Source organism: Bathycoccus prasinos (genome assembly GCF_002220235.1).
Source record: "Bathycoccus prasinos genomic : Chromosome_9".
In the NCBI taxonomy this organism is placed as follows: Eukaryota; Viridiplantae; Chlorophyta; class Mamiellophyceae; order Mamiellales; family Bathycoccaceae; genus Bathycoccus; species Bathycoccus prasinos.
This window is the reverse complement of record NC_024000.1, coordinates 230,631-257,668: the sequence shown is the minus strand read 5'-3', so window position 1 is coordinate 257,668 and position 27,038 is coordinate 230,631. Positions and strand designations below refer to the sequence as shown.

The 27,038-nt window shown below is 50.1% G+C and overlaps 19 protein-coding genes across 19 annotated transcripts; 9 read left to right on the top strand and 10 right to left on the bottom strand.

The window, feature by feature from the left end:
* Positions 1-216: 216 nt before the first annotated feature.
* On the bottom strand, positions 217-723 carry Bathy09g01410 (unknown protein; the record flags this gene model as incomplete). The annotated part of the gene is made up of 1 exon (XM_007511201.1): positions 217-723. One exon carries the CDS (start codon positions 721-723, stop codon positions 217-219), a length of 507 nt encoding a protein of 168 aa, XP_007511263.1.
* Positions 724-1,491: 768 nt separating this feature from the next.
* On the bottom strand, positions 1,492-1,914 carry Bathy09g01400 (pentapeptide repeat-containing protein; the record flags this gene model as incomplete). The annotated part of the gene is made up of 1 exon (XM_007511056.1): positions 1,492-1,914. The coding sequence occupies one exon, from the start codon at positions 1,912-1,914 to the stop codon at positions 1,492-1,494; it is 423 nt and encodes a 140-aa protein (XP_007511118.1).
* A 367-nt stretch (positions 1,915-2,281) lies between these two features.
* Bathy09g01390 (predicted protein) lies at positions 2,282-4,144 on the top strand (the record flags this gene model as incomplete). Its single annotated transcript, XM_007510926.1, has 1 exon — positions 2,282-4,144. One exon carries the CDS (start codon positions 2,282-2,284, stop codon positions 4,142-4,144), a length of 1,863 nt encoding a protein of 620 aa, XP_007510988.1.
* A 352-nt stretch (positions 4,145-4,496) lies between these two features.
* On the top strand, positions 4,497-5,409 carry Bathy09g01380 (predicted protein; the record flags this gene model as incomplete). Its single annotated transcript, XM_007511258.1, has 2 exons — positions 4,497-4,687; positions 4,722-5,409. 2 exons carry the CDS (start codon positions 4,497-4,499, stop codon positions 5,407-5,409), a joined length of 879 nt encoding a protein of 292 aa, XP_007511320.1.
* An 83-nt stretch (positions 5,410-5,492) lies between these two features.
* Positions 5,493-6,158, bottom strand: Bathy09g01370 (predicted protein; the record flags this gene model as incomplete). The annotated part of the gene is made up of 1 exon (XM_007511196.1): positions 5,493-6,158. One exon carries the CDS (start codon positions 6,156-6,158, stop codon positions 5,493-5,495), a length of 666 nt encoding a protein of 221 aa, XP_007511258.1.
* Positions 6,159-6,246: 88 nt separating this feature from the next.
* On the bottom strand, positions 6,247-8,043 carry Bathy09g01360 (unnamed protein product; the record flags this gene model as incomplete). Its single annotated transcript, XM_007510817.1, has 1 exon — positions 6,247-8,043. The coding sequence occupies one exon, from the start codon at positions 8,041-8,043 to the stop codon at positions 6,247-6,249; it is 1,797 nt and encodes a 598-aa protein (XP_007510879.1).
* A 518-nt stretch (positions 8,044-8,561) lies between these two features.
* Positions 8,562-10,463, bottom strand: Bathy09g01350 (beta-amylase; the record flags this gene model as incomplete). Its single annotated transcript, XM_007511086.1, has 1 exon — positions 8,562-10,463. The coding sequence occupies one exon, from the start codon at positions 10,461-10,463 to the stop codon at positions 8,562-8,564; it is 1,902 nt and encodes a 633-aa protein (XP_007511148.1).
* A 540-nt stretch (positions 10,464-11,003) lies between these two features.
* On the top strand, positions 11,004-11,258 carry Bathy09g01340 (diphthamide biosynthesis protein 3; the record flags this gene model as incomplete). Its single annotated transcript, XM_007511262.1, has 1 exon — positions 11,004-11,258. One exon carries the CDS (start codon positions 11,004-11,006, stop codon positions 11,256-11,258), a length of 255 nt encoding a protein of 84 aa, XP_007511324.1.
* A 139-nt stretch (positions 11,259-11,397) lies between these two features.
* On the bottom strand, positions 11,398-14,478 carry Bathy09g01330 (predicted protein; the record flags this gene model as incomplete). Its single annotated transcript, XM_007510898.1, has 1 exon — positions 11,398-14,478. The coding sequence occupies one exon, from the start codon at positions 14,476-14,478 to the stop codon at positions 11,398-11,400; it is 3,081 nt and encodes a 1,026-aa protein (XP_007510960.1).
* Positions 14,479-14,611: 133 nt separating this feature from the next.
* On the top strand, positions 14,612-16,309 carry Bathy09g01320 (predicted protein; the record flags this gene model as incomplete). Its single annotated transcript, XM_007510865.1, has 1 exon — positions 14,612-16,309. One exon carries the CDS (start codon positions 14,612-14,614, stop codon positions 16,307-16,309), a length of 1,698 nt encoding a protein of 565 aa, XP_007510927.1.
* A 156-nt stretch (positions 16,310-16,465) lies between these two features.
* Bathy09g01310 (unknown protein) lies at positions 16,466-17,011 on the bottom strand (the record flags this gene model as incomplete). Its single annotated transcript, XM_007510906.1, has 1 exon — positions 16,466-17,011. One exon carries the CDS (start codon positions 17,009-17,011, stop codon positions 16,466-16,468), a length of 546 nt encoding a protein of 181 aa, XP_007510968.1.
* A 206-nt stretch (positions 17,012-17,217) lies between these two features.
* Positions 17,218-18,642, top strand: Bathy09g01300 (unknown protein; the record flags this gene model as incomplete). Its single annotated transcript, XM_007510886.1, has 1 exon — positions 17,218-18,642. The coding sequence occupies one exon, from the start codon at positions 17,218-17,220 to the stop codon at positions 18,640-18,642; it is 1,425 nt and encodes a 474-aa protein (XP_007510948.1).
* Positions 18,643-18,700: 58 nt separating this feature from the next.
* On the top strand, positions 18,701-19,243 carry Bathy09g01290 (predicted protein; the record flags this gene model as incomplete). The annotated part of the gene is made up of 1 exon (XM_007511191.1): positions 18,701-19,243. The coding sequence occupies one exon, from the start codon at positions 18,701-18,703 to the stop codon at positions 19,241-19,243; it is 543 nt and encodes a 180-aa protein (XP_007511253.1).
* Positions 19,244-19,348: 105 nt separating this feature from the next.
* Positions 19,349-21,348, bottom strand: Bathy09g01280 (coiled-coil domain-containing protein 93; the record flags this gene model as incomplete). The annotated part of the gene is made up of 2 exons (XM_007510908.1): positions 19,349-19,403; positions 19,439-21,348. 2 exons carry the CDS (start codon positions 21,346-21,348, stop codon positions 19,349-19,351), a joined length of 1,965 nt encoding a protein of 654 aa, XP_007510970.1.
* A 64-nt stretch (positions 21,349-21,412) lies between these two features.
* On the top strand, positions 21,413-22,075 carry Bathy09g01270 (unknown protein; the record flags this gene model as incomplete). The annotated part of the gene is made up of 1 exon (XM_007511147.1): positions 21,413-22,075. The coding sequence occupies one exon, from the start codon at positions 21,413-21,415 to the stop codon at positions 22,073-22,075; it is 663 nt and encodes a 220-aa protein (XP_007511209.1).
* Positions 22,076-22,263: 188 nt separating this feature from the next.
* On the bottom strand, positions 22,264-22,518 carry Bathy09g01260 (predicted protein; the record flags this gene model as incomplete). The annotated part of the gene is made up of 1 exon (XM_007510895.1): positions 22,264-22,518. One exon carries the CDS (start codon positions 22,516-22,518, stop codon positions 22,264-22,266), a length of 255 nt encoding a protein of 84 aa, XP_007510957.1.
* A 207-nt stretch (positions 22,519-22,725) lies between these two features.
* On the bottom strand, positions 22,726-24,396 carry Bathy09g01250 (predicted protein; the record flags this gene model as incomplete). Its single annotated transcript, XM_007510979.1, has 1 exon — positions 22,726-24,396. One exon carries the CDS (start codon positions 24,394-24,396, stop codon positions 22,726-22,728), a length of 1,671 nt encoding a protein of 556 aa, XP_007511041.1.
* Positions 24,397-24,629: 233 nt separating this feature from the next.
* Positions 24,630-25,154, top strand: Bathy09g01240 (predicted protein; the record flags this gene model as incomplete). The annotated part of the gene is made up of 1 exon (XM_007510877.1): positions 24,630-25,154. One exon carries the CDS (start codon positions 24,630-24,632, stop codon positions 25,152-25,154), a length of 525 nt encoding a protein of 174 aa, XP_007510939.1.
* Positions 25,155-25,332: 178 nt separating this feature from the next.
* On the top strand, positions 25,333-26,904 carry Bathy09g01230 (hypothetical protein MCAG_00834; the record flags this gene model as incomplete). Its single annotated transcript, XM_007511260.1, has 1 exon — positions 25,333-26,904. The coding sequence occupies one exon, from the start codon at positions 25,333-25,335 to the stop codon at positions 26,902-26,904; it is 1,572 nt and encodes a 523-aa protein (XP_007511322.1).
* Between the last annotated feature and the right edge of the window lie 134 nt (positions 26,905-27,038).

Below are 27,038 nucleotides of genomic sequence, written 5' to 3'. Positions count from 1 at the left end.
GCGCTCTCGCATATCGAACGAGTTGAAGAGAGATGCTTCAATTTTTGCACATACAAACGCACGCACACATTTTTCTCCTTTCGCGCTCTACGTCGACTTTATTTTTATGTCTTCTTCCATATGTTTATAACGCTTTCTATTTCCACAGAGAAGAAGAAATACTGCCTCGCGCGAACGAGAGATATGATGAAACAAAGGTAGGAAACTCTCGAGAGGTCAAAAAAACTCGCGTATGCTTCTTTTAGTTGGGCGGCGTTCAAATCCTATGAGTGTTAGCCCCGTTCCCTTGAAGCGAGAGTAAATGTAATCGTTGGAGTTCGAAGCCCGACAGATTGCAGGTCCTGAAGTTCTCGCTATCCGCTCGACTAAACTACACGACGTCGTTGCGGACTCAGATTTCAGAAATCTTTCAACCTCTTGTTCGATTTTTTTTTGCGCGCGCGCATTGGTGAGAGAGAGAAACAGACAGAGAGAGACAGAGAGAGAGAGAGAGAGAGGAAAGCAGAGATATGCGCGCTCGTATTTTCTCGGGGGGATCACATCAGGCAGCTGTTCACGCTGCTCAGTGCGTAGTTCGGCGTTCGAACCCCCGTAGAGCGATTCGTTCGCATTCTGAGTTCTCGCGGCGACATTTCTTACTAACTTGGTGCCCGTGCGTTTGACTCTGGAAACCGGACGTACACTCTCTTCTTTTCTTTTCTCTCGCGCGAAACGCCACTGCATCGAGCTCTACATCCTGCTCTCTCTGTCTGGAACTATTTTGCGATGACGAAAGAAAAGAGGTTTCTTTTAGCGGTTTATCAAAGCCGAATGCAATGAATAAACCCAAGAAATAAACGACTTCTCCTTCCGCCGAGCAATTGATTCTTCGTAGATAAAGACGGGATGATGTGATGCAATGTTGCACGCGTGTGATAAAGATCGATGATAGAATACATTCCTATGCGCACTGCGAGCGGGGGTCAGGGAATCCGACGCTTGCGTCGGGCGAACCTTCCTTGGTCAGCCCCCGTGACGATTCGTCGTCGGCGTGGCGCTAAGTTCGCGGTTCGGCCGCAGTCTGAGATCTTACTTTCCTCACGCGTTGATGTTGTTTCTCGCGCTCGTTTAATCGTTTGATTGCGTTAAAGCAACGACTAATAACGCCTCTTCTTCATATTCTTCTTTTATTCTACACACAGAGATGGATAGATCTTACATAGACAGATAGAGAGCGAGAAGCGCTCGAAAAAGCGGTTGAAAAACACGCTCGCACATTACAGCTCGATGATGAAAGAAAAAAACAATTTTGCGCGCGATGACGATAATCATACATTGTTTTCACGACGGTCTTCCTATCGAGGATTCATCCTCATGCCGAACGATGTGCTAGTACTCTGAGCGCTCAAATAATAGTTTTACTTCTATGTGATGTATTTGCGTTTAACGAATAAGTATTTCAAAAGTTGTTTTACATTCCAATCAATACACATACACACATATATGTATATATTACGGACACTCCAGCGTCATCTTCGTCGGATCTCCACTCACCGGCGACACCCCGTCCGCGTTCGCGCAAATCCCCATCAACACGTCCTTCCTTATGATCACTTGCGACCAGTCCGAATCGTTCGCCTTCACCGTCTCCAAGTTACTCGCGCCCGAGACGATCGCGTTCGTTAAATTCGCCCCGGTAAAGTTCGTCTTCAGCAAGTTACACTGTCCTAAATTCGCGTTTTCTAAGTTCGCTCCCGTGAAATCCGCCTCCTCTAAGTTCGCTCCGAATAACGAGATCCCCGATAAGTTCGCCCCTCGAAAGTTCGCTCGTTTTAACGACCCTTTGGTGAAATACGTTTGCGTTAAATCTTGGTCGTGGTAATCGAAATCGTCGCACGCGTTCGTCGCGCACTCGGACGTTTGCGGGATGGCCATTGCATATTCTGGTTGAAAAAACACCCCTCCCCCTACTACTTGCGAAGCGAATGCGACGGATACGCACAAAGTTGTCGTTGCTTTCGTCAACTTCGACGATGTCGTCACGTCGTCGTCTTCATCTTTTCCCCGATTACGAAACGCACAGACGACGTGTCTTCTTCCTTTTAGCGTCGCGGTGGTCCTCCTTTTCGCCGCAAAAGAGGTAAAAAGAACCGACTCTGACGCCGATGCGAAGAAAACCATTAAATCCTTTGTTTTATGTGTATATTTATGCGACTAAAGTACGCGTAATGCGAGACGTTTTTATGAGGCGAAAAGAGCATTTTTCCCCACACAAAAGAAGCTTTGAGAGACGGGCAAAAGGATGACGACTGACGGAAAAGAAGACAAAGACAGCGCGGGAACGGAAGAAAACGAGGACGAGTGTCTCGTCCCCAATGGAATGCACGGAGAAGAATCTCTCGGTGCGCCTCCCGCGGCGACTCAAACTCTCACATCGACGATGAGCATTTCGAGCCGTCGCGGAGACCAAACGACAACCGGAAAAGGAGGAAAAGGAAAAGAACGAGAAGGACGTGACGACGACGAACACGGAACGAACGAAACACAAAAGATTCAGATGAAAACGATGGGGATTGAGACTACATTCACCGGAGATGGAAACAACAGCAAGAAGAAGAAAAAAATCGCCCTGTTCTTTGGCTACAACGGGGACGGATATCAAGGCATGCAACGAAACCCAGGCGCGAAAACGATCGAGGACGATTTAGAGTCCGCGATCGTCAAAGCAGGAGGAATCGCGGAATCGAACAGCGGGGATTTCAATAAAGTGCACTGGAACAGAGCGGCGAGGACGGATAAAGGCGTCAGCGCGGTTGGACAGGTGGTGAGTTTTAAGTGCATGAACGCGGACGACGGGAACACGGAGACCATCGTAAGGTTGATCAACGAACATTTGCCGAGGGGAAAAATCGTGGCGTTTGGAGCGACGAGGGTGACGGGAGGGTTTAGCGCGAAGAATCAGTGCGATAGGAGGAAGTACGAGTACGTGGTACCGGTGAGAACGTTTGATAGGAGGTTTCCGAAGAAGAGGAAGCGGAACCCCGTGGACGGCGACGATGAAAACGGTCACGATGAAAAGAAGAACGATGAAAACGCCCCAAATGGCGAAGGATTAGAAGACGAAAAAGAAGACGACGAAGAAAACAACGATACCCAAGAAGAAGAAGAACCGTACGTCTTCACCGAAGAGGAACGAACAAAAGTGAACGACATTTTGAAACATTTCGTCGGCACGCATAATTTTCACAACTACTCGACCAAAGTCGATTGCGACACGCCGCAAGCGCGTAGGTTTGTCATTTCGTTCTCGTGCTCGATGCCATTTAAAATTCAAGGCGAAGATTTCGTGAAGTTTGAGATTCTCGGTCAATCGTTTCTGTTCAACATGATTCGAAAGTTGGTCGGAATGACCGTCGCGGTCGCGCGAGACTTCTGCGACGTGAGCGATTTGTTATTCGCGCTGAGGACAAAACAAAGAGTCAACACCCCCATGGCGCCCGAGCTTGGATTATTTCTCTGTGAGTGTCAATACGACGCGTATAACAAGCGCTTCTCTGCCGAGCGCGAACCGTTGCGCTTGGAAAATTGGCGCGACAAAGTCGATGCGTTTAAACACCAAACCGTGTATCAACACATATACGACCGCGAATACGTGATGAAAGACAACATGGGCGAATGGATCCGTAAATTCATCAGCGACAAGAACGGGTTTCGAGAGCATTACGATTTAGCCATGCACCGCGCGCTCTTGAAGGAGGAAAAGTTGGCGCCTTTGAGCACGAAGAATTCTCAGAAGCAACGCGTGAATAGCAGTCAAAATCAACAAGGTGCCAAAGCGTCGCCAAACAAACCATCATCATCCAACGGAGGAGAAGGAGAAGGAGACGTCACTACTAAAAGTACCGACGACTCACAAGCAGGAACAGCAGCATTACCAGCAGCAGCAACGACAACACCAACACCAACAAAACCAGAGGAAAACGAAGAAGCTTTGCTCCTCCTCGCGGCGAACGCCGCCGCCGAACGCGTCGCCAAAAAACGCAAACTCGAACTCGAAAAGCAAGAAGCGCGCAAGCGAATCGAGATTGAAAAACAGGAAGAAAGAGTAAGAAACGGTTTAGTCGTCGGTAAAGTCGAATACGATGAGGACGAGATGAGCGATTAGGTAAGAATAGTACTAAAAGAATATATATAATACGCTACTCCTACTACGCGCTTCGTCTCTTTCGACGCGACTCTTTTCTCTCCTCTTATAATTACATACGGCTGTTTTTCCGTTCAAATGCAACACAAAAAACTCTCTCCACAACACACGACAACACCTCGCTTTGGAGAAGAAGAAGGGAGACGCGCGACAGCGAGAACAACACGATAAGACAGAAGACGCAAAAGGGTTCTTTTACTCCTCATAATAAATCGAATACGAGTACGAATACGAGTGCGATTAAAATATGTTTCGTTGGGGGAGCCGAAAGGCGAAAAGCGTTGATGTCGATGATGATTTTGACGAGAGGACGATGGAGAACGTTGGGATTCCGACATCATCGACGAGAAGAAACGAGAGAAGAAGCAAACCGAGAAAACCAGAGGACGAAGACGAGAACGAGAGAAATAACGCCGATGCGTTCAAGGCGAGGAAACCTCCGAGCCGAGCGCACATGACCGACGAAGAGTTGGTGAGAGAATGGTACGCAATTTTGCCCTCAATGTATGTGACTTATTCTAATTCTTATTCTTATTAGGCCGTACCTCACGCGAAAGCAAGTGGAGGAATACAAAACCATGTTCGACGATTTAGACATCGAAAGCGACGGACGAATATCCGCGGAGGACATACAGGAGCGATTGCGACAGGTTGGGTCGTTTAAAACGATCAAACAGATAAAGAAGAATCTGCGGCGATACGATTCGGACGGAAACGGGACGTTGGATTTTTGCGAGTTTTTGACGCTGATGTTGCACGATTTGAATTTGAGCAATCCGCAGGAGACGTTGAGGAGCGTGTTTTTGACGTTTGACGAGGACACGGATGGGAAAATTACCGCGGCGGAGTTGAAGAGGACGATGGAGATGGTTGGGATTCCGGTATCCATGCGGGAGGCGAAGTTCGTGATTCAAATGGCGGATCGAGAAGGCGACGGGGAGTTATGTTACGATGAGTTTGTAGATTTCGTGTTAGGGGCGGAGCAACACGAGAAACCTGGTGCGGAAGGAATAACGAGCGATGCGGAAAAGGCGACGAAAGACGGCGCGGGCGTGGAATACTTGGCGCCGAGGTTGCTCACCACGCGATTGGGGCAATTTTTTAGCAGATCTTCGGCGACGGAAACAAACGACGGAAGAAAGAGCGCTCGACGAAACGCTCGACGCGGGGGGGATTCGGACGAAGAGGAGGTGTTATCGGACGAAGAGAACGTTGTTTTAGGTTAAAATGTGCGGCAACGCGTGTAAACTACAAAACTATTATTATTACAACATTATCATTCGATCTTCATCTTCTTCTTCTTCTCTCGTCATCGTCCAAAATCCTCCTCCTTCTCCTCGAACGACGACGACGCGTAACTCTTCGGATACAATACAAGAAAAACGTACCACCACGCCGATATCGGAACCGCCACGGCGACCGACACAAACTTCCAATCGAACGCCAACGTCGGCAAGGACACGCAAAAGACGCCAAAAAGTACAATCGTCCACGGTTGGCACCAAAATGGCTTCTGTGACCACACCGAGGAGGCCGAGGAGGAGGAGGAAGATGTGTTCGCCTTTTGTAGCAAATTAAGTTCATTCAAGTCTGCCGGACTCGGCACGGACGAAGAAGACGCTTCTTCAAAGAAGAACGTCTCGTTCTCGGCGACGACTTTCGCTTCAAAGTCGTCGTCCTCGACATTCTCCTCGTTGGTATTCTCGTTCGTCTCGCTTTCGTTTTCGTTTTCGTCGTCGTTGAAGAAGAATGATTCGTTTTTCGACGACCTGAACGTCGCCGCTTTGTTTTTCCAATTCGTGTTTGTGTGTTTACGACGTAAACGACTCGTCCTGGGAACACCGAAGAAAACGACGCAACGAGGAGAAGAGAGACGACGACGATGATGAAGACCTTTACATTTAAGAAGCGAGGAGGAGGAGGAGGAAGAAAAGGAGGCGGAGAAGGTTGTTCCTGTTTGGGAGAGTGATGGCATGTTTTGTGTGGCAATGTGACCTACGTACAAATATCTAAATACTACGCAAAATGCTAAAACGAGAAGAAAAAGATGAGAAGCATCTTCATCATCGACCGGCTCTGCGGTCGTTATAATTCCACTGTTGTTGTTGTTGTTGCTGCTGTGGCCGGTGCTGCTGATAATTCTGCTGCGGCGGCGGCGCTACATTTTTGGCGTTGGCGTTGTACATCATTCCTCCTCCTTGTCCTCCTCCTCCTGCGGAGGTCGACGAAGCTATCGTCATCATCTTCGCCCGGGCGAGCTCGATGCAGTCCCTGGCGTCTCGTAGAAACGCGTCGATAGCGTCCACGTTTCGAGAACTACTCTCCGCGGTTTCGGCGATTATGATGCACGTGGCGGCGATGCCGGCGACAACCTCTTCAGCGGACATGTTTCGGAAAGTTTCGATGACGTGGTTGATGTTTGGAGGTAACGGCGGGTTTTCGAGCAACGCTTGGACGAGCGATGCGGCGCGACGGGAAGGCTGGATGTCGTACGGTTGTTGGTTTGGTGGAGTTGTCGTTGTCGTCGTCGTTGGTCGAGGCGTCGGTGAATTGGTGATGTTTGGTCGTTTGTATTGTTGTTGTGGATGGTACGGATCCGCTCCGGTATTTAAGTTATACTCCGGCGACCGCTCGCGTTTTCTTTCGTTGTTGTTGTTGTTGTTGTTGTTGTTGTTGTTGTAATCAGCGGTAGCATTTTGAGTCGTCGGTATCGGAGCAACCGCCGAGGGTTGTTTCACCGCCACTTCTCGGTCCCAATCCATTCTCACTTCCCCACTTTTCCTCCCGTTCAACAACTTCTCCTCCCACTCGGTGAACAAACCCTTCAACCGGTCGTAATCCGGCACTTCGCCGTACTTCAACTGCGAAATCGTCCTGGAAAATCCCACCAACGCTTTCGGCAACTGTTTCCTATCTTCGCGAACGGCTAACTCGCACAAATAGTTCGGCACTTCCTTGCAACTCAATTTTTTCTCCCTCGCCATGACTTTATAATTCGCATCTTCGCTCTCGTCCACTCCGACCGCCATCGTTCTTTTCCACGGCAACGATCCGCAATACAACTCGACTAAAATGTATAACAAAGAAAACAAATCATCTCGGGGACTTTGCTCTCGATTTTCCATCGCGTTCGCGCTCGCGTACGTCGTAGTGCCTCTAAACTGCGCGTCCTCTCTTTCCGCGATCACTTTATCCGTCGTTTCGTCCTTATACCGTCTCGCTAACCCGAAATCGATGAGATACGTCTTCGCTCTCTCGGCTCGCGAACCTCGCCCGATGCAAATGTTCCCCGGTTTCACGTCTCTGTGCACGTATCCTTTTAAATGCGTGTACCCTAATGCGTCTATCGTTTGCGCCGCGATTCGCGCGATGGTGATTTCCGAAAATAACGGTCGCTGTTGTTGCTGTTGTTGTTGTTGTTTCGTTTCCGAAGTAGACGTTTTTGGTGTCGTCGTCGTTCCCGCGCCGCCGCTACCGCCGCCCCTCGAATCTTCTTCAACCGAATTGGACGAATTCAACTCAATTTCCCTCTTCAAATCCGCCAGGTTCTCACCAACCAACTGCATCGCGATGAACGGATGTTCCTTCCCTCTCTTCGTCTCAAAAACCCCTTCCTCGTAAATCTCCACGATGCCTTTCCCACCTAGTAAATTCCTCATCGCCATCGCTTCTCGTTTCGTCGTTTTCATTTCCGATTCGATTTTGATCGCGCAAAAGCGACCGGATTTTGTCGCGTTCTCTTCGCCGCCGCCGGTGATATCCACGGCGGAGTATACCTCCGCGAATTGTCCGGAACCGATCTTCGAGTGGGAGTCGATTTTGAAACGGCCGGAGGAGAGGAGGTCGTTTCGTTTTAACATCTTATTTGTGGTAGTTTTCCTCTCCTAAATGCGTCTGTTTTCTGTCCAATTTATGCCGAAAATTCGCCTTACTATGACACGTAAGAGACAACGAATACGAGTACAATACTAAAATAAAATGGACAAAGCGGCGCAATTAGTGGCCGTTCTCGTGTTCCTGGTGTTCGGTTTCTTGTTCGGGAACATATTTCTGTACGTTTTGCTCTCTGTTTCTCTCTGTCTTTCTCTCTCTCTTAAACTCGCCGATGACTTACTTGAATTTTCCAATTCTTCTCTTCTCTCTCTCATGTAAAACAACGCGGGATATGCGTTATGTACACATCATATCATCGTCATCATCATTCAAATCAGATACTCTTACGCGCAGAAAAAGTACAACCCTCCGGAAGGCAGAAAACCGAAAAAGAAAATCGGCGCGAAGAAGAAGAAAATGCTGGCGCTGAAAAGCGGCATAAAGCAGTAGACAGTAGAAGTCAAATTGTATAGTACTACTAAATACGGATGTTATTTTTATATCATTATCGGCTGGCGGTTCGGTTCGATTGTTCGACTCTCTCGAGAACGAAACCACTCTCCTTTCCTTCATCTTCTAATTCCTCGAAGAGATGTCTGTTTTGTTGTTGTTCTTCCTCCTCCTGAAAGTCTTTTTTGTTCAACTCCCAAGCGCTAAAACCAGCCATGCTTTGCTGGAACATGCACAACCGTTTCCAGTTTTCCTTCTCGAACATTTCCGAGCCGATGACGCCGACGACGGTTCTCTTTGCGATGGAGCAATCGCCCAAGGTACAATCTTCCGCGAAGATCGATTCGCAGTTGGCTTCGCACACCGCGTCCACGCCCATGCCGTGCGCGTATAAGCGTCGGAAGCTTTCGTCCGAGAAATCGTCCAAGGCTTCGGTTTCTAAGGTATATTCCACGTGTTTTCTCGACGCGGCTTGTTTGACGTACGACACGGATTTCTCCGGATTAGCTTGCGCGTTGGTCGTGTTTTCGTTTGCAATCCGCTCGTCTCCGAGTTCACCGCCTTGAACGCTCGCGTGCGCGTTGTTTCGGAACAACATCGCCATGGCTTCGTCGTACGCGTCGCGAGACTGGTCGGTAAACCGCGGGTACCCGCTCGTCGCTTGCGCCGGCCTAGACTCGCAGTGGTTCCACCAGTACGTGTTCGGTAACCGCATTTCGAGAGCTACGTCTGAATATTTCTCTCGAATAGCTCTGTTTGCGCTTTGTAACATTCGTTCCCCGTGTTTCATCAACTGGTCGTGGTAAAACGTGAGAAAAAATTGTCCGTAATCCGTCCTCCACGATCCGTTGTCTTGGAAAAAGTGCGAAACCGGGCCGAAATCGTTCACTTCTCCGGCATCGTGCGGTCCAGATTTCCCCCAATCGCTACAATTTCTCTCGTTGGCGTACTCTTGCAACGCTTTTAACGCGTACTTATCGTTCACTTGGAAACTCCCGACCCCCGGGAACACCCACACGTCTTCCGGAAACGCCGGGTACCTCAACTCCCCGTTCGGCCCGGCCCCAATCGTCGCCGTCGTAATCGTCCCGTTCGCGAAATACTTTTCGAACGTGTTCACAAAACTCGCCATAAACTCCTCGTAGCACTGATTGGCCGATCGAAACGTCTTCCCGTCCCCGGTCGGTAACAAACTCTCGTCGCCTTCGGCGAACAAACTTATAACCGCGTTTTCTCTTAAACCAGATTGGTCCATGTAAAACAACTCCGGGTTCCCTTCTTTTCCTTCTCTGCTCGCAATTTCGTGCACCCAAACCGGTAAGCTCGCGGTGCACCCGTCCCCGTCGTTACCGCCGCACTCTCTCGCGTGAAACGCAAACTCCACGGAGACTTCCAACTCGCCCACTTTATCCACAATTGCAAACAACTCCTCGTACGCTTGCCAATCGTACACCTGCGGTTCGTTTTCCACGATCCCCCAGAACACGGTCACGTGTACGCCTCGCACTCCGGCGACTCGTAAGGCGTCGAAGCCGACTTTTAGAGCTTTTGATTTCGTGAGGAAGTTTGTGATGGATATCGCATCCGGGGCGAGACGGCAAAAGAGAGGGATGATTTCGTTTTTTTTCTTCTTCTTTATCGTTGTTCTTTTCGTGTTGTCGTCTGATGTTGTTTGGGAGGACGTTCTTCTTCCGGAAGATGACGATGCGCCTCCTTCTCTCTCCGTCGTCGTCGTCGCGACCACCCGATGACGATCATCGCGTTCTTCTTCTCCGCTACTTTCCGCGCGAACGCAGAACGCATCGTTTCGTTGTCTTCTTCTTCTTTGTTGTTGTTGTTTTAGAAAATGCTGACTGTTCGTGCGAGCAAAAAGCGACGCTTTTTTCTGCGACGCGACGTTCTTCTCATTCGTCGTCGCACTCAACGTCCTCGCGCCGCAGGAACACAAAGCGCTCATATTCTACTCGCGCGTTAGAAGAAGAAAATACCTTCCAACGAAACGCGCGTCTCCTCGTGCCTGTTTTATCTTCGCGTCGTGGTCTCTTTGCGCGCGTACCTCTTATCTGCCGACAAATGATGACCGTTTTACGTTTTATCGTTTTCTCGTTTTTTCGAGGTAGGTTTTTCCTTGGCTGAAAACCATCGCCCTCGCAGTTTGAGATCAATTTTTTCCTTTTTTTTGCTCGGTTTCTTGGTGAAACAGAGAGATGCCATTCCCCTTGGTGGACAGACAACCACGAAAAAAAAAGCAGACGAACGCAGAATTGAAACGACGTTTGCTACCCTAAACAACAGAATTTTTTTTTTTCAGTTCTGTCGCCTTCCTTTTTTAGACCTTTTCTGCTCGCATTACGCGTAAACAACACTACAGAGTGTGCAGAGAGTGTGTGTATTTTAAACACATCACAGAGACCATTCGTCTCGAGAAGAAGAAGAAGAAGAAGAAGAAGAAGAAGAGAGAGAAGCGCAGAGTAGTAGTAGTATACATATAAGAATAATGACCGGAGGAGGATCGTACGACGAGGTCGATCTGGAAGACATGGATTGGAACGAATCGCTCAAGGAATTCACGTACTCGTGCCCGTGTGGGGACATCTTTCGAATCACGTTAGAAGAGCTCAAAGACGGAGAGGAAATCGCGAGATGCCCGTCGTGTTCGCTCGTGTTGACGGTGATTTACGACCCGGACGAGCTACCTTCGATAACGAACGTTGAAGCGGCGACGTCGGGGACGACGGAGGAAATTGCATAGAAGAGAGAGCGCAGGGGTGAGTGCTTTACTTTAGAACACACTAGCTGCCGCGCGGAATGCGTTGTATTATAGAATATACGCGATAGAAGAAGAAAAATACATAAGAAGAAGAAGAAATCATACATTATTACATAGTATATTAATCAGCTTTGATGTCGACGTCGGTGCTTCGCGCGAAGCGTTTGATGCGCATGGTCGGGAACACGCGCGGCGCTTCCTTTCGCCGCCTCGTTCGCTTTTCCTTCTCTTGTTCCGTTTCTTTTTCTTCCCCGTCGTGACTCTCATCGTCGCTATTACTACTGCTACTGCGACTACTTTCGCTATCGCTATCGTCGTCGTTAAAGTCGTTAAAGTCGTCGTCTTTTTTTCCCGGTTTTGGCGGTAAGGACTCAAACTCCACTCGATGAATAAACGCGACGAACGAGCTCAAAACTAAGCTCGTCAACATGACCACGTAAACGCTCAAAGCGGACGTGCTTTTCTGCGCGTAACATATCGTGCTCGTTTCCATGCGCACGATGAAATCGTTTTTTCCATCGTCGTTGCAATCCAACACTTGAGCGCGAGCGATGGGCATGGACGGTAAGAAAATGGTGGCAATTTTCGTCCCGGACGGGGAGACGATCACCGCTCTTTTCGATCCGACGACCAAGGAAGCCTCCGAGGTGTGACGGCGTCGACTTTGCTCGTTAAAGAAAAGACTTCTTTGCGATAAAAAAGGTGATGGTGCCGTTGGCGAACCACCACCACCACCACCACTGACGTCGTAATTTGTTCGGTTCGTGCTATCCTCATCGCTCGAGGAGACGACGACGTTGTGCGATACGCCGTGGTGTCGATGGTGCGTGCGAAACTTAAACGTCGCCAAAGTTGGAACGAATCGATCCATCTCTTTCGAGTCGTTGTTGTTGTTTACATCAGAAAATAAGTCGTATATGCCATCTTTCGGTGGTCCATTCACGTCAATCTTCCAACTCGCGCGCGTATTTACCATCCACCTCCTCGTTCCGTCTTTCGCGTAACACGTCAACTCGCCCCGGGAGTTTAAAAACACCGCGTCTTTCGTCGCGCGACGGAAAGACCTGTCTCGTTCGCTCTTATCGTCTCTGCGCACAATAATTGGCGTCAACACGTCCACGTCGTCTTTATTTTTGTTTCTCAAGTAAAAATCGCCCGAATTTTGTTGTTTCTTGTTGCTCTTCGCTCGTTGTCTCGGCGTGCTCTTCATGGAACTTTTCCTCGTCGGTTTACAAATGGACCCTTCGAAGACGGTTTGGACATCTGGTGCGCCCGAGGTGACCGAGGCCCAACAACCGGGCGAGAAGTTGTCCATTGCGACGTCTGCAATGTGCGCGCGATGACCTCGAGCGTCTAAATGGTCGATGGCCCCGTCGCCGTTGATATCCGCGTGGTACCCGGGATGTTGCAACGCCAGCTGACAAATCAACTCTCCTGTGAACGCGTCGAGAACTTCGACGCCGTCGCGATGGTGCGCGATGATTGCGTTCTTGATGTTGTTGTTCGAAGACGACATCATGTGTTGGTGATGAAACCGGCGGTTGTGATAATCTAACTTTTCGCGTTCGTCGTCGCGGTGGTGCACCGCGCTCTTGCCGAGGTTCAAATAAGAAAAGCCTCGGGAAAGTAAACTGGAGAAATCGTTCGTTTTATCCGCCACCGCGAAATTCGGGTCGCGAGATGCGGCTTTCAAGTTGGTCGTCGCGGCAGATGTCGCGAGCGGACCCGGGTCTCGTCCACCGCGCGCTCTTTTTTTACGACCGCCGAACGAGGAGGACGTTTGCTTTTGACTCTTGCTAAACGGCGCCGAGCGCATTCGCGTATCCTCCGCGTCTCTCCACGCGTGAGGGAGGGCCTCGGCTAACGCAGACTCTCTGTACGATCTACAAATTCCATCCGTTTTCGATTTATGCTCTTCTATTTTCGTCAAGTGCGAATCCAATCGAACTTCGTGCGCCGGCGTGGTGGTTCGTAAAAGTTCCGCCGGATCGGCGACGAAATCTGAGGCGACGCGACGCCAGACGAGTTCACCACTTCTCGCGTTAAATGCGAGATATACAAAAGCCCCGTTTTGGGAGGCAAACGTATCGTTGTCGTCTTCAATGATATCTTCAACGCCTTCCTCTTTGAATTCGATCGTTTCGTCTCGTCTACCGCCTCGATGCATTGAAAGCATCTCGTCGTCCTTCAATTCTCGTGCGTACGCTTCCATGCCTCGCTCGTAATCTTCTCCCTCTTCTCCTTCTTCGTTTTGATACTTCTCGTACTCCACGCGCCCACCGACGACGACTAACCCGTCCTCGTTCTCCCCTTTTGCAGAAACGACCGTCACGGCAATCTCTTCCACTCTCATCGAGTCTCCTCTTCCTCCTCTTCCTCCTAGATGATGACGATGATGCGCTTTACCGCTAAACAGCGCGTCCCTCGCCGACCGCTCCCACTTCTTCTTCGCGTTGTGATCAAACGTCATCACTTGCAACTCTTCCGTCACCGCCACAAATATCGCTTTCCGTTTAATCATCACAACTGTTTTACGTCGTTGTTTACTCCCTATCCCACTCCCACTCCTCCTCCTCTTCGTCTCGCCTCTTCGTCTCGCCTCCGGTCTCCCCGCCGCGAGCGCGATAACGCGTTTCCCTCCGTGCTCGTCTCTCATCCGATGCGTCTTACTCTTCTCGTTCGTTTCTCGTAAATCGACCATTTTTAGAAGTCTCAAGGTGTTCTCGTTCCCTACATCTTCATCTTCGTTCATTCCGTTCTCGTTGTTCTTTGTCTTCTGTCCTTTTCCTCCTCTGCTGCTTCCGTCGTAAATTCCAATTTTATTGCTCTCGTCAAACGCGATCAAGGTTTCTTGCCTTCCGTCTCCGTTCAAGTCGAAGAAAAGCACCGGTAAGAGCGGTTTTGGTGGAGAAGAAGACGAAGAAGAATCGACAGTTAAAATCTCCCATTGCTTCACGAACGACATCCCGTTCAACGACCCCACGCTATTATTCCTATTGAAAAAAAGACAACGAAGCAACGCGAAGCAAAAAAGAGAGAGGACGAGGACGTCTCTCGTTCTCAGCGCGGAGGACGACGACTTTGCCTTTCTTCTTCCCATCCTCTCTCTTCTCTCTCTTACTGTGAGGAACGCGCTCAAGGGAAAATTCAGAAGCTGTATATTTAGGGTGTTAAACCCTACCTTGGCTGCTTGATGATGCATTTTGGATCTTGGTGACCATTAGTACGCGCGCACAAAAGGAGACACGCACAGAGAGAGAGAGAGAGTAAGAGAGACGAGACAGAACACACGCACGCGCACACACACTTTACGCGCGCGCAGAATAATAAAAAAAATGGCAGCAGCAGCTTCGAGCAGACGGACGACTCGTTCGAGGTCGAAGAGCCAATCGCCGGTTCCAACAACGCTTCCCGAGGAGGACGAATTGGACGACGGCGACGACAAAGCGGTAGGGGTGACCAAAGAAGGAAAAAAGGAGAAGAAAAAGAGCGGTTTGAAGAACAACAGCAACGGCAAGAAAAGAGAGAGCGCGGAAGGAGGAAACGAAGGAGGAGGAGGAGGAGGAAAAGAATCGCGGGAGAACAACGAGGAGGAGAACAACAACAATAAGAAAGCGAAGAAAGAGGAGAAAGAGGTTGATGAAGAAGAGGCAGAGGAAGACCCGCTGCTGTCCGGAGGAGGTGGTGGGAGCCGACGAGCGAAAGTAGATTACGCCGCCGTCGCGGCGGCGGCGACTGGCGGCGGCGGCGGCGGCGGCGGCGGCTTCGTGATGAAGAAGAGAACGACGACAACCGAGGAACCGACGACGACGACACCGACGCCGGCTACGAATGATGTCGCGGAAGAGAGGCAGGTAACGAATGTGCCGCCGCCACCTTCAAGTGCCACGACTGCGAATGCCACCGCTGGTGGTGGTGTTCCAGATCAAGCGTCGGTGAACGCGATGGTGGCGCAGGCGCAGGCGAAAGCGGCGGAGTTGGCGGCGATGGCGATGCGAGCAGCAGGAAGTGGTGTTGGTGGTGGTGGTGGTGTCGGTGTTGGTGGTGGAGGAGATGCAGTTGGTGGTGGTGGTGGTGGAGCCAGAGGATCTGCCGCTGGAGCAAACGCGGCGCCCTTGAAAGTGGAATTTCGTAAATTCGACGCGTCTCAGCAAACGTTCGTGCCTCCGGGCGAAGCGCAGAATAACTCTACCAATCGGTTCGGAACTGGACCTTCCGATAACGTTTACGAAGAAACTCGAACGGTGAAATTGGACTGCCCGCAGTCTTTAGTCGGTAAAATCATCGGTAAAGGTGGGGAAACTATTAAAGGGTTAGCATCGACAACTGGCGCGAAAGTTATCATCGACCAGATGTCCATGGCGGACGGCGAACCGAGGAAGATTGTCATCACCGGAACGAATACGCAAATTGAAAAAGTATCAAAAATGTGCGAAGATATCATGAATGGACCACACGGGACGGTCTCCGCGGTCCAAGCCGCGCAACCCGGGGCAATTGTCGTAAACGTAGAGTGTCCAAAAGAGTGCGTCGGAAGAGTCATCGGTCGAGGCGGAGAAACGATTAAAGGCATTCAGTTAGCTACCGGCGCTCGAGCGCAAATCGACCAGACGTGTACGCCATGTTTGGTCATTATTTCTGGCGACCCGCAATACGTAAACGTGTGTCAACAAGTCGTCGTAGAAATCATCAACGGAGGTTCCGTCGCGCAATTTAACGACCTCGCTCGACAACAAATGATGGGCGGCGGTGGAATGATGATGATGGGCGGCGGTGGCGGAGGTCAATCGCAGCAGCAACAGCAGTTGTACCAGCAACAACAATACGCCATGCAACAAGCGATGATTGCGCAGCAACAACAGTACTATCAACAACAACAACAGCAGCAGCAACAACAACAACAACAACAGGCACAACCGATTCCTTTGCGCAAAGTTGGAGACTGGCAAGAGTTGGACGACGGTTCCGGGCGGATATATTATTATTCCTCGGCGACCGGAACATCCACCTGGGACAAACCCGACGGCTTTTAGAGAGAGAGAGAGTTGAAGAGAGAGAGAGAGTTGAAGAGAGAGAGAGAGAGAATATAAATTTACCATCGCACAACAACACATTAGTCAACATTTTATAGAGGTAAACAAAACACACAATAATACAACACAACTACGATACACAAAAGCTATTCTAACTCAACGCTCCTCACGCACGAACACCTCCACCCTTTCCGGAAGCATCTTCTCGTCGCACTCCACCTCCCCTCGCTCGCACTCGATCGGCGCCGGCGACGACAAATCCACCACGCCCCTATGCGTGGTCAACACCAAACCCAGCGCGTACGCAAACACAGTGGCGAAGAGCAACGCTTTACTCAACATCGATTGAACTCCCGCGTATTTCTGCTCGTTTTCTGTCTCCTCCTCGAAGCGCGTTCGGGCAAAATCGCCCAGAATCTCTCTCGCCTCTCTTCGAGGACTCTTTGAATCGTCTGAATCGTCATCCGATGACATCTTCTTCTTCGGATACAAAGCATCTATTTTCTCTTGATTTTCTCTCACGACTTTTCTCTCCTCTAATTCCATTCCTTTTTTCCACACGTATATCATCTTCTTCTCGTTATCTTCTCTATTTTCGTCCTCGTTTTCATCATCTAAATCTCCTTCTTTTCCCTCTCGCGGTCTGTTTCGTCCAATCTCTTCCATGGTTTCCTTCGCATCCTCCGGGTTGAAATCATTCATGATGAAATCGGGGAAAAAATTCGGTATCGAGTATCTCAAAATCTCTTTCTCTTTCACGGTCACTTTCACCTCCCTTTTCCTTTTCCTTCGAGCGTTTTTGTCGTTCTCGTTCTCCGAGGAGGAGGAACACCGCGGACGCGCCCGGAAACGATGGAGAAAAGCGCGGTGGTGAGAGCAACAGCGCATATGGTATTCTGTGTTTAGATATGAATTTCCTCCATTTTATGACGCTTCTGACGAGACATTCACCCTCGTCGTCTTTCGTTTTCGACGTCAATTGGAGGAGGAAAAGGAACGGGAGGAAAAGGAACGATGCGGTCCACGCGTCGTCGTCTTTAGTCTCGTCGTTTACGTCATCAGCCGACGACCAAGAACATCGTCGTCATCATCAACGCGAGCAAAGAGGATTCCGGGGAAAGAATACAGTTACGACTGCTAGGTGTGACAAGAACAAGGTGGACGTGTTCGTGTTCATCGATTGCGATAACGTCCGGCCGAGATTTAGTGCGAGTGACGAGGAGGCAGCGGCGCAAAGGTTTTTGCACGCGTTCCATCGCGCGGCGAGTTGTTACGGCGACGTGGTCTCTCTTTCTTTATACGGGAACGAGAAGACTTTTGGAGAGGAAGTTCAAGGCGATGTAAAGCGAGGAGGAGAAGAAGACGAAGGAGAAGGAGAAGAAGGAGGATGGACGCGTGCGAGGACGAACGAGAGGAATACGAAGAAAAAGAGTTTAGGTGAAGCGTTGGAATCCGTTCGAATTTTAGGCTCGCGCGTCCGCGTCGTGCGAACGCAAAGTCGACGAAAACAAAGCGCGGATATTCGATGCGTGTCGGACGTGGTCGACGCGATGCGCAAAAGCGCTGATAATGAAACCACCACCACCACCGAAAAGCTTCGCCTCGCGTTTATCGTGTCGAAAGACGCCGGGTTGTTGAAAGAAGCGGCGTCTCCGTATGTTAGAAAAAGAGGGGACGTGGTTATCTGCGGCGACTTTATAAATAACGTAGGCATGAGGGAGATTGACTCTCACCCGATCGAGGACGCGTATCGCGAAGTGGTAGAGAAGAAGATTGGCTGGTCGAGCGGCGTGAAAATAAAAGGCAAACCAGGATCAGAAGCACTCGCGATAGGCTCGCGATTGGTGTCGTGGAAAGACGAGAGCGTGTGGTTTTACGCGAAAAGCGATGAGGACGTTGAAAAAAGAAGGAGAAAAAGCAACGCGCCGAGAAAGGCGGCGAGAAAACGGCGGGAGGACCCGTATTTATTCATGATTCCTGGACCTTCGTCGAGTGAAAAAGAAATGGAAGAGAAAGAGAAGGACGAACGGTTTTATCAAAACTGCGTTCGATACCTTCCCTCGTCAATCCAAACTGAAATGCGCGACATCATCGACGCGTATTGCCGTCGTCGTCGTCGAAACGTCGATACCGCCGCTAACGAAAACAACAACACCGTTTTCCTCTCCAAACTCCTACGACGAGAAGCGAAAAGAAAACTTCTCCCGGTTCGCTCCAACGCCTGTTTCGCGTCCGCGTCCGACGTTCTCGTGTACTTCGACGCCGGTCCGAAGTTAGGCGCGGTGTTCGGTAAGTGGCTCGAAAACGGCGACTTGGAGATGTTATGGTGGTAAACTAGAATTTTGAGTAAAGAGTCTTATAAGGAAAAAATTCGTCACTTCAGAAGCAAAAATGTTCGCGTCTTCTCTCGGGCAGTTTTCGTCTTCGCTTCATCTCGGGCGCACTTCTTCGTCTTTGTCGTCGTCGTCTTCGTCAAAAGTCGGTCTCGTTTTTGCCGCGAATAACAGCAACGACGACGTTAATAAAGACAACAACACCTCCGACGACGAATCGATTGCCGCCATCGAGCGTCGCTTAAAGAACTCCAAGAACAAAGTCAAACTGACCAGTAAAGAGAAGCAAGAGCGAGATTCTGGGTTTCCGAAGACGAACGATGCGAAGAAAGGTCGTCCGGCGACGTTGTTCGACGATTTAGGGATGAAACGATCGTTCCCCACACCCGGGGCGAACGGGATGTTGAGCATGTGGGAGGGAGATCCGGAGAATTGGGAGAAGATGGAACCTTTGAAAAAACTGTGGGTGGTGTGGTCAGGGGAGAAAGGATGGATGTATTGGATGAACCAAGGGAGCTTATACGGCGCGGCGTTTATCGCGTTCTTGTGGGTGTGTTTTAGATTCATCGGGCCGATTTTGGGATTGTACGAATTGAAGTAAAACTTTTACGAAAGCCGTTATTCGTCGTCGTCGCTCCTATTACTACTCCTACTTCTACTCCTCCTACTCCTACCGCTATCATCATCGCTGCTACTACGACTACTACTACCACTTCTTTGTCTGTTTGTGTTTGTGTTCTCTTCTTCTTCTTTTCCCTCCTCTGAGCTTCGTAAACATCGCTCTTCTCGTTTACACAAATCTTTGAACTCTTTCGTCAATTTTAAGTACTCTTTCCTCTTCTCGATGTGCTCGCGTTGGTCTTCCGCTAACAACTCTTCCGCGCGTTTTTCGTTCATTTTTTTCCTCTCCGTGTTGTCGGCAGTTTTCGAAACCGCGGAGGAGATGTCTCGCAACGAGTCTCGCAAGCTTTCCTTCCCGATTTTCGTGTCCAATAAGTGGAGCTGTTCTTTGACGGAAGTTAAGAGACTGATTTCCTTCGCCGCGTGTTCGCTTCGTTTCGCCAGGGAATTGTACAACGCGAATTGTCTTTTCGTTTCGCGAAGTTTACGCGTGACGGCGTTTTTGAGCTCTCGGAATCTCGTTTCGTACTGCGCGAGCTCGGCAGAGTGCGGGACGTCGTCTAACCGTCTCGATAAGATGGCGTTTTTTTTGCTCCGTTTCGCGAGTTCGTTGACGCGCTTGTCGCGTTTTTCCTTTTCTTTCGCGTATTGCGCGGACGTTTCCGCGATTTTAGCGAGTTCGCCGGTCTGTTCGCGCTCTTCTTCGATGGATGTCACCTTCGCTTTCAAAACTTTCAATTCCTTCTTGCACGTCTTACGAAACAACGCCTCTTCTTTCTTCAGCGAGGCTCTGCGTCTGGCCATGTTCGCCAACGCGTCCACGAGTTGCTTTTGCGCCGGGTCCGTGACGCTCTTTTCGAGTTCTACTCTTTTTGCAATTACTGTTTCGTTCTCTTTCCTTGCGTTTTCGTACGCGTCCTTCGCTCGTTTTGTTTCCAATTCCGCCTCGTCCATTTCTTCTCTCTTCGAGTCCAATTTGCGCTTTTCCGCCTCCAACCGTCTCGCGACGGCGCGCGTGGAGCGTTCAATGCGCAGTATTTTCCCAGCCGCACCAGATAACCCGGCGAAAGACGTCGACGCACCACCACCACTACCACCATCTGAAGTATCAAAGTCGTCGCCGAACGCATTCATCGCTTTCGCAATCTCCCATCCTTTCATCTTCACCAACAACTCGGCCACCGAGTTCGAGGACACGTTGCTGGCGTTTTCATCGTTTTCATCGTTCTTCACCAAATATTCCGAAAGCATACGTTTCAACTTGGCCTCTTCGCGTTGGGCAAGTTCCTCCTCGCTTAACACCGCATCTTCTTCCTCTGCTGTCATCGTCGTCGAACCTCCGTCCTTCTCCTCGCCTCTGTTTTTCGCCGCGGCCCTCGCCATCATCGACGACCCTCCTCCTCGAGCGTCGTACAACCTACTCTTCCCGTTCACGCGATGACCAAACTCCATGAGGCACCCGTTCCTAATCTTCTCCTCCCCTTCTCGCTCTAAATCTCTGTTCGCGTTCGATTCCGCGGCTCTCCTAAACGTCCTCGTGTTGTTCTTCGTAACGCTCTCGCGTAAGAACAAACTCTGCAATCGAGACCGCCTAATCCGCCCAGATTGACGACGCGTTTCGCCAAATAGACTACCACCACCACCGCGTTCCCATTCTCCCTCTTTGTCTTCTTTAACTACTACTTTTTCTCCCGCGAGTACCATCGCTCGTTTCGTCAGCCATTGCACCACCGGGAACACTTTCTCCGAATCCAACCCGCAAATCTGGTGCGCTCTCAGAGGTAAAGGGCACCCGAGTTCACCGATCCCTCGTTCCACCTCTTCGCAGAGTTTCAGTTTTTCTCCCATCGTCATCGTTTTCTCCTCCTCTTTTCCTCGCTTACTCTTCTTGATCTTCACGCCGACGTCCCATCGACACCGTTGCAAGAGGAAAACGAATCCAAACAAGAGATGGTCAAAGCGAGTGTTTTTCTTCGCACTGTGACTCTCACTGGTCCACTGAAAGTGCGAACCGACGGAGAGCAAGTCGAAGACGTCCTCGAGCGTCCGCTCTTCTCGGTCTTCTTCCAACGCGTTCTCCTTCATGTCTTTAATGACGTTGAAAATTCTGAAGCCAATTCGCCATTTTTACGCGCGCGCGAATACACAAATGCGCGAAGAGAATACTCCTAAAGAAGGAGAGGAAACCCTCCACTTCTCCTCTCTCGCGCACCGAAAAGTATTCGCACACATTCGTAAGCACCCGAATTCGGACGTTTCCGGAGCTTTACTCGTTCGCGAGGACGACAAAGACAACGCGTTTATTGAAGATGCAATCCCGCTGTTCCACTCCGAGTCGGGAAACGTTTCCGTCTTGAATGAAATCGCGCTGACGCATATCCAGAAGTACGCGAATACGAGTCACCCAATTGGTACAATGCGCGTGGGAGGGCTATATTTCGCGAACGGGAATTTATACGCGGGGGTGTTGCCAGATCGCGCGCAAGGATTGGCCGAAGCGGTTGGGGATGGTGCAAGAAACGGAATTCGATGTGTCCTCCTCGAACCGACCGCGTTTGACGCGGAGACGAAGAACGTTTCCACGAGCAAGAGTAGTAGCCCGTTCAGGGTCTTCAAGTCGAACAACAACAACGCGAACAACGTGAACTTTGAATTGAAAGAGCAAGACAAAGGGACTGTCAAAGTCGTTCTCGCGCCGCCGCTCGACGACCTCGACGCCGCTTCGACGAATACGAATACGAAGGACGTCTGTGACTTTGACGACCATTTCGACGACGTCGGTAAAGACTGGAGGAACGCATCCTTTTCGTAGAGAGATATAGATATAGACTACCGCGCCGCGCTATAGATTTGTGTATATTTAGTTTATATATATAGTTTAGCTACTGTTTCTTATTATTATACTTTGTTCGCTATCTCGCTCTTTCCCTCCGGATGTGTTTTGCTCTCGATCGAAATCAGAGACATTACACACTCGCGTTTCTTCTCCTTCTTCTCTCTCTAATGCTCCCCAGATTGTTGCGCTTTGAAATGTCTATATTCCGTCGGCCAAACGGTCACGTACGCCGTCGCGAACACCGCCCCCATCGCGTGGTACACCGGCGCAATCGATCCCGTTTGGATGTACTTTTCCCTATACTCTTTGGAATATCTCTGGAAATTCTCGATCGCGTTCTCTTTGGTGATTGTTTTTTTAAGGAACTCCGGGACCTCTTTCACTTTGAGAGAGCCGAGTTGACGGAAGAACGCGGACATTTTTCGTGGTGGTGGTGGTGTTGTCTCTTTCTTGGGAAAGAGAGCGAGACAACGCGTCGGAGTTTTGAGGATCAGTTCTATTTGTGGGATTTTCGTTCAAAAAGAGTAAGTAGTGTGTTCGAGTGACGCGTGCGCTCTCTTTAATTCTTATCTATGCGTAAGTAGTATCTAGTCGAGAGCGTTTTGCGTAAAATGCTCAAATCATCCTCACTTCTGTTTCTTCGCGGCTTCCTGTTTCTTTCTCTCTTTCCAACTCTGCGGACGAATTAAACTCGTCAGCGCTATCAACGCGACGGACAAGACGTGAATGAACCAATACATTCCATTCCACGCTCGGACGCTTTCCTTGAACTCGACCAAATGAAACGCCGGGGTCAAATAGAGCAAACCAAGGTGCGTCTGCGCTAAGCTAAACAGTTTCCAATATTTTACGAATCGTTCAGACATGTAGTCGCGTTGCCATTTGTACGTTTTGCGCGCGCAGTAAATGATCAACGCCGTCGAGGAGAAGAACATCCAGTACCCGGCACTGAGACCGTGCCAGATGCCGGAGACTAATTGCGTGAGAAGAAGTTCGACTAACCCAGCCTTTCGATTTTTATCACCGCTTCTGCGCACTCGGAATCGGTGGATGCGATCGTAGCAGTAATGTCGGAGCCAAATCCCGGTGCGAATGTTCCAATGCGCGGGAATTTCCGCAAACGTGTTTGCAAAATCCACACCAAACGGATGGACGTTCGTCATCGCATTCCACTCTTCCGGTCCTTCTCTGCCGGTGATTGATTTTTCCGCGTTGATCCCGTTATACGCCAACCCGCACGCGGCGGCTGAAGCGTCCGCAAACATCCACACGAAATAGTACTTATACTTCCCCGCCGCGCCCGCTACGTACACCGTCTTCAACTTTTCCCACAACGACATCATCTCCCATTCGTTTCCGTTGGAAAACACCTCTTGCAAGCTCACGATGTTGGCCAAATATAAGTGCAAACCCAAACATATCATCGCGCCTATAAATCTTTGCATCGTCAACACCATCCAAGTTCTCGGCCATCCTCTCGCGTAGTGCGTCAACTTATTCCTCGGCGAGTTCGGGTCAAAAATACCTTCCTCTCTTAACCACATTCTAAACGTTTTAAACTCCAACGTCGGTCCGGAAACCAACGTGCACGGAAACATGCACCACGCCAAATACTCCAGCGTCTTTGGCGCTTCGGAGAGTTCGTGTTCTTTCATAAAAGACGATTTCTCCTCGTCTTTTATTTCGTAATCCTCGAAGTTCATCGCGCAACTCGTCGTCTTCAAACACAGCACCATCAACAACCCGGTGATGTCAATGTTCCCTCGTTTCCACTCGCCGCCGCTATCCGCGCTGTAGTGGATGTACACCAGGTACCCGAACGACCAGAGGAACGTTACAAACCCGACGCCGATTCGTTTTCGTCTTTCGCTCTTGGTCTTCGAATCTCCCGCTTTCGTGCTGCTCGTGAGTTTAAGTAAACATAAACTCGGCAATGAAAGGTAAAACGCGTGCACGGTTGTCTTCCCGAACGTCATCAAGGAAATCATCGTTCCCGAGACAAGACTTAACAGTGCTTTTCGTTGAAACTGAGATCCTTTTCTGTCTCCACCTTGAATCGTGCGAAACAGCACCCCGAGTGGTAATCCCGAGAACAACGCCACGGTGAAAAGAATCGTCCCGCGAGGTAATCCGGACCGTAAGGAAAGATGGTGGAGCACGTACAGGCGAAGTTTGACGATTTGTGAGACGTGCGCTTCGAGGAACTTGATGATGTTCATCGAGATCATCATCAACGCATCGATCATCCTCCGAGCGAGGAGGGAATACGTACTCTCTGGGGAAAGAAGTGAAGCCATTTGAGATACGTTTTATCCTCATTTTTCCCTTCATCTCAGAACACGATACGATGCATCACCGGGCGACTTTGACGACGTCGTCTTCGACGTTCGCGAGGACAAGTAGCGGTAGCAGTAGTGGGAGGCGTTTGAGACGATCAGTGCGTTCTTTTTTGGCGTTCTGTGACGGGGTAGAGGTACACCAAAAGGGAGTCTCAGGGGGGAAATTCGTATCTTTTCGAACGGGGAGACGGATGAATGCGAGCAACTTAAACGCCATCGGGAAAGGCACGAAGCGCATAACAACACACGCAAAACAAGAAAAAGACAAACTCGCTCGCGATACCATCGATTTATCGAAACGAAAAATCGGTCCCGGAAAAGAAGCGCCGGTGAAAGTCACGTTCCTCGGCGCGAACGATTCCTCAGTCACCGTGGATTGCCCCACGGATCAGTACGTGTTAGACGCCGCGCTCGAAGCCGGATTGGAACTTCCATTTACCTGTCGAGGAGGCATCTGCGGCGCGTGCGTGGCAAAATGCGTCTCCGGAGCAACCGACCAATCGGATATCACGGACTTAGAGTTCACTTTAGACGAGGATGAACAGAAGGAAGGGTTGACGTTGTTATGCATGGCGTACCCCGTGGGCGATTGCGTCATCGAGACGCAAAGCGATTGGGGCATGCGAGTGGGCGAGTGGAAAGGCGCGACTGGGGAGATTTTAGGACGAGACCCGACCAAGTTAATGGACGATGATCCGAATAGGATTGGTTTGTAATGGTTTATTAAATAACAACACGATGTGTAAATGCTACGTCTCGCTCTCGTACCCGCGCGTTCTGTCTCGTTTTGCCTTGAAAACGTCACAATTCGGCACTCGAATTCGCCCGCAAAAACACCAACACGTCACGCGACGCATGCAGAAAAAGCACTTTTTCTCGTCGTCGTCGTAAAAGATGTGGCCCTCTCGAGGAGGCGGAGGAGGAGGAAATACGAACGCCCCGTACTCTCCGTTCGAGGATGATTCCAACGAGAAATCCTACGCCGCGAAGTTGTACACCAAGAAGAAGAAGAAGAATTACACCAACAACGGTTTACTCTTTAACGGATATAATAACAACACGAACAACAACAACAACAACAACAGAAAAGGAGTGAAAATCATCGGCGGCGTGTTACTCCTGATGACGATTTTGAGAGTGTTTTGGTCGTCGCGTTTGAGTGCGACGAATACTACGAATAGGACGAGTGGTTTTAGGCACGTGGATAAATACGACAGAGAAGGGAACGCGAAGTCGATGATGGACGGCGGAAACGGCGTCGTCGTCGATGGGAATAACGAGTATTACGATGTGAACAACGATTCAGACGATTCAGACGGGAAGAAGACAAAGAAGACAAAGAAGAATCTGTGGTCGCGAGCGACGAACGACGCTCCGCGCTCGTCTCGCGTATCTTCGCAAAAAGTAGCCGCGAATTTAGTCATCGATCATCTCGGTCGCGCGTTAGCGCCGATGATATCGAAATACGTGGATATAGATGAAGACGGCGCGGTGGACGCGAACGAGTTGGAACGATTCGCGGAGAGAGTCGGCGGGGTTGAAAATGTCGGGAAAGGGTTCACGAGCGCGGTTTTAGCGGCGTTGACGGCGACGTGGGGGGACGCGGAGAGCGGTGGACAGCATAATCGGCCGATTGAGAAAACGCCGTGCGCGTTGGAGTTTAATCGAGGGTTGAGTACTGGGGCGGAGTTAGAGGTGACTTCGGACGTGCAGTTTAAAGGGGTGAAGCCGTTTTGCGTCGAGGCGTGGGTGAAACCGAGCGACGCGGAAACCACTCGGAATGGGTTTCAAGGGTACGGTGGCGCGATATTCGCGAAGAAGATGAGCGACGAGATGCACCCAGACGACGACGAAACCGACGTGTTGTTAATGGACGAAGACCAGAAAAAAGGAGGGAAGAACGTCGGACGAGGCCAGTTTACGTTTGCGTTGGACGACGCCGGAGGTTTAACGTTTATGAGAGAAACCGGCTTGACGACCGCGTTACGATCGAAAAGACACTTGAAACCAAACTCCTACACGCACGTCGCCGCCTCTTACGGGTTTGGCGACGCGTCCATATTCATAAACGGCACGTTAGACGCGACGAGGAAAGAAGGCGCGATTTTACGCGGCGACGACGTGACGCCGCTCACGATTGGAATGTTGTTAGATAGAAAAGGCCGCTCGAGGTTAGGTTTCACCGGAACCATCCAAGAAGTCCGCCTGTGGAACCGACCGTGCGACAAAGAGTCCATGAAACGGTACTACGAGCGTCGATTAGTCGGATGGGAACCTGGACTCACCGCATATTGGCCCATGAACGATTGTTTCGGTAAAATTTTAGCGGAGAAGCGAGGCGAATACCGAGGACGCGTGACCGGCAGAGCCGCGTGGAGAAGAAACGGACACCATTTAATGACCGACGACGACATCGAACTGTGCAAACACCTCGCCAAAGGCGTCATCGATGAAAGCTTAGCCTGATTTTATTGAGAGAATAATGAGATTTTTGTTAGTATTACTTGACTACTTCTACTCTATTGCTACTAACTCCTTTGACACCTTTTGAAAAAAACAAGAATTTAAAAAAAGTTCTCTTCATATACCTACTTCTAAAC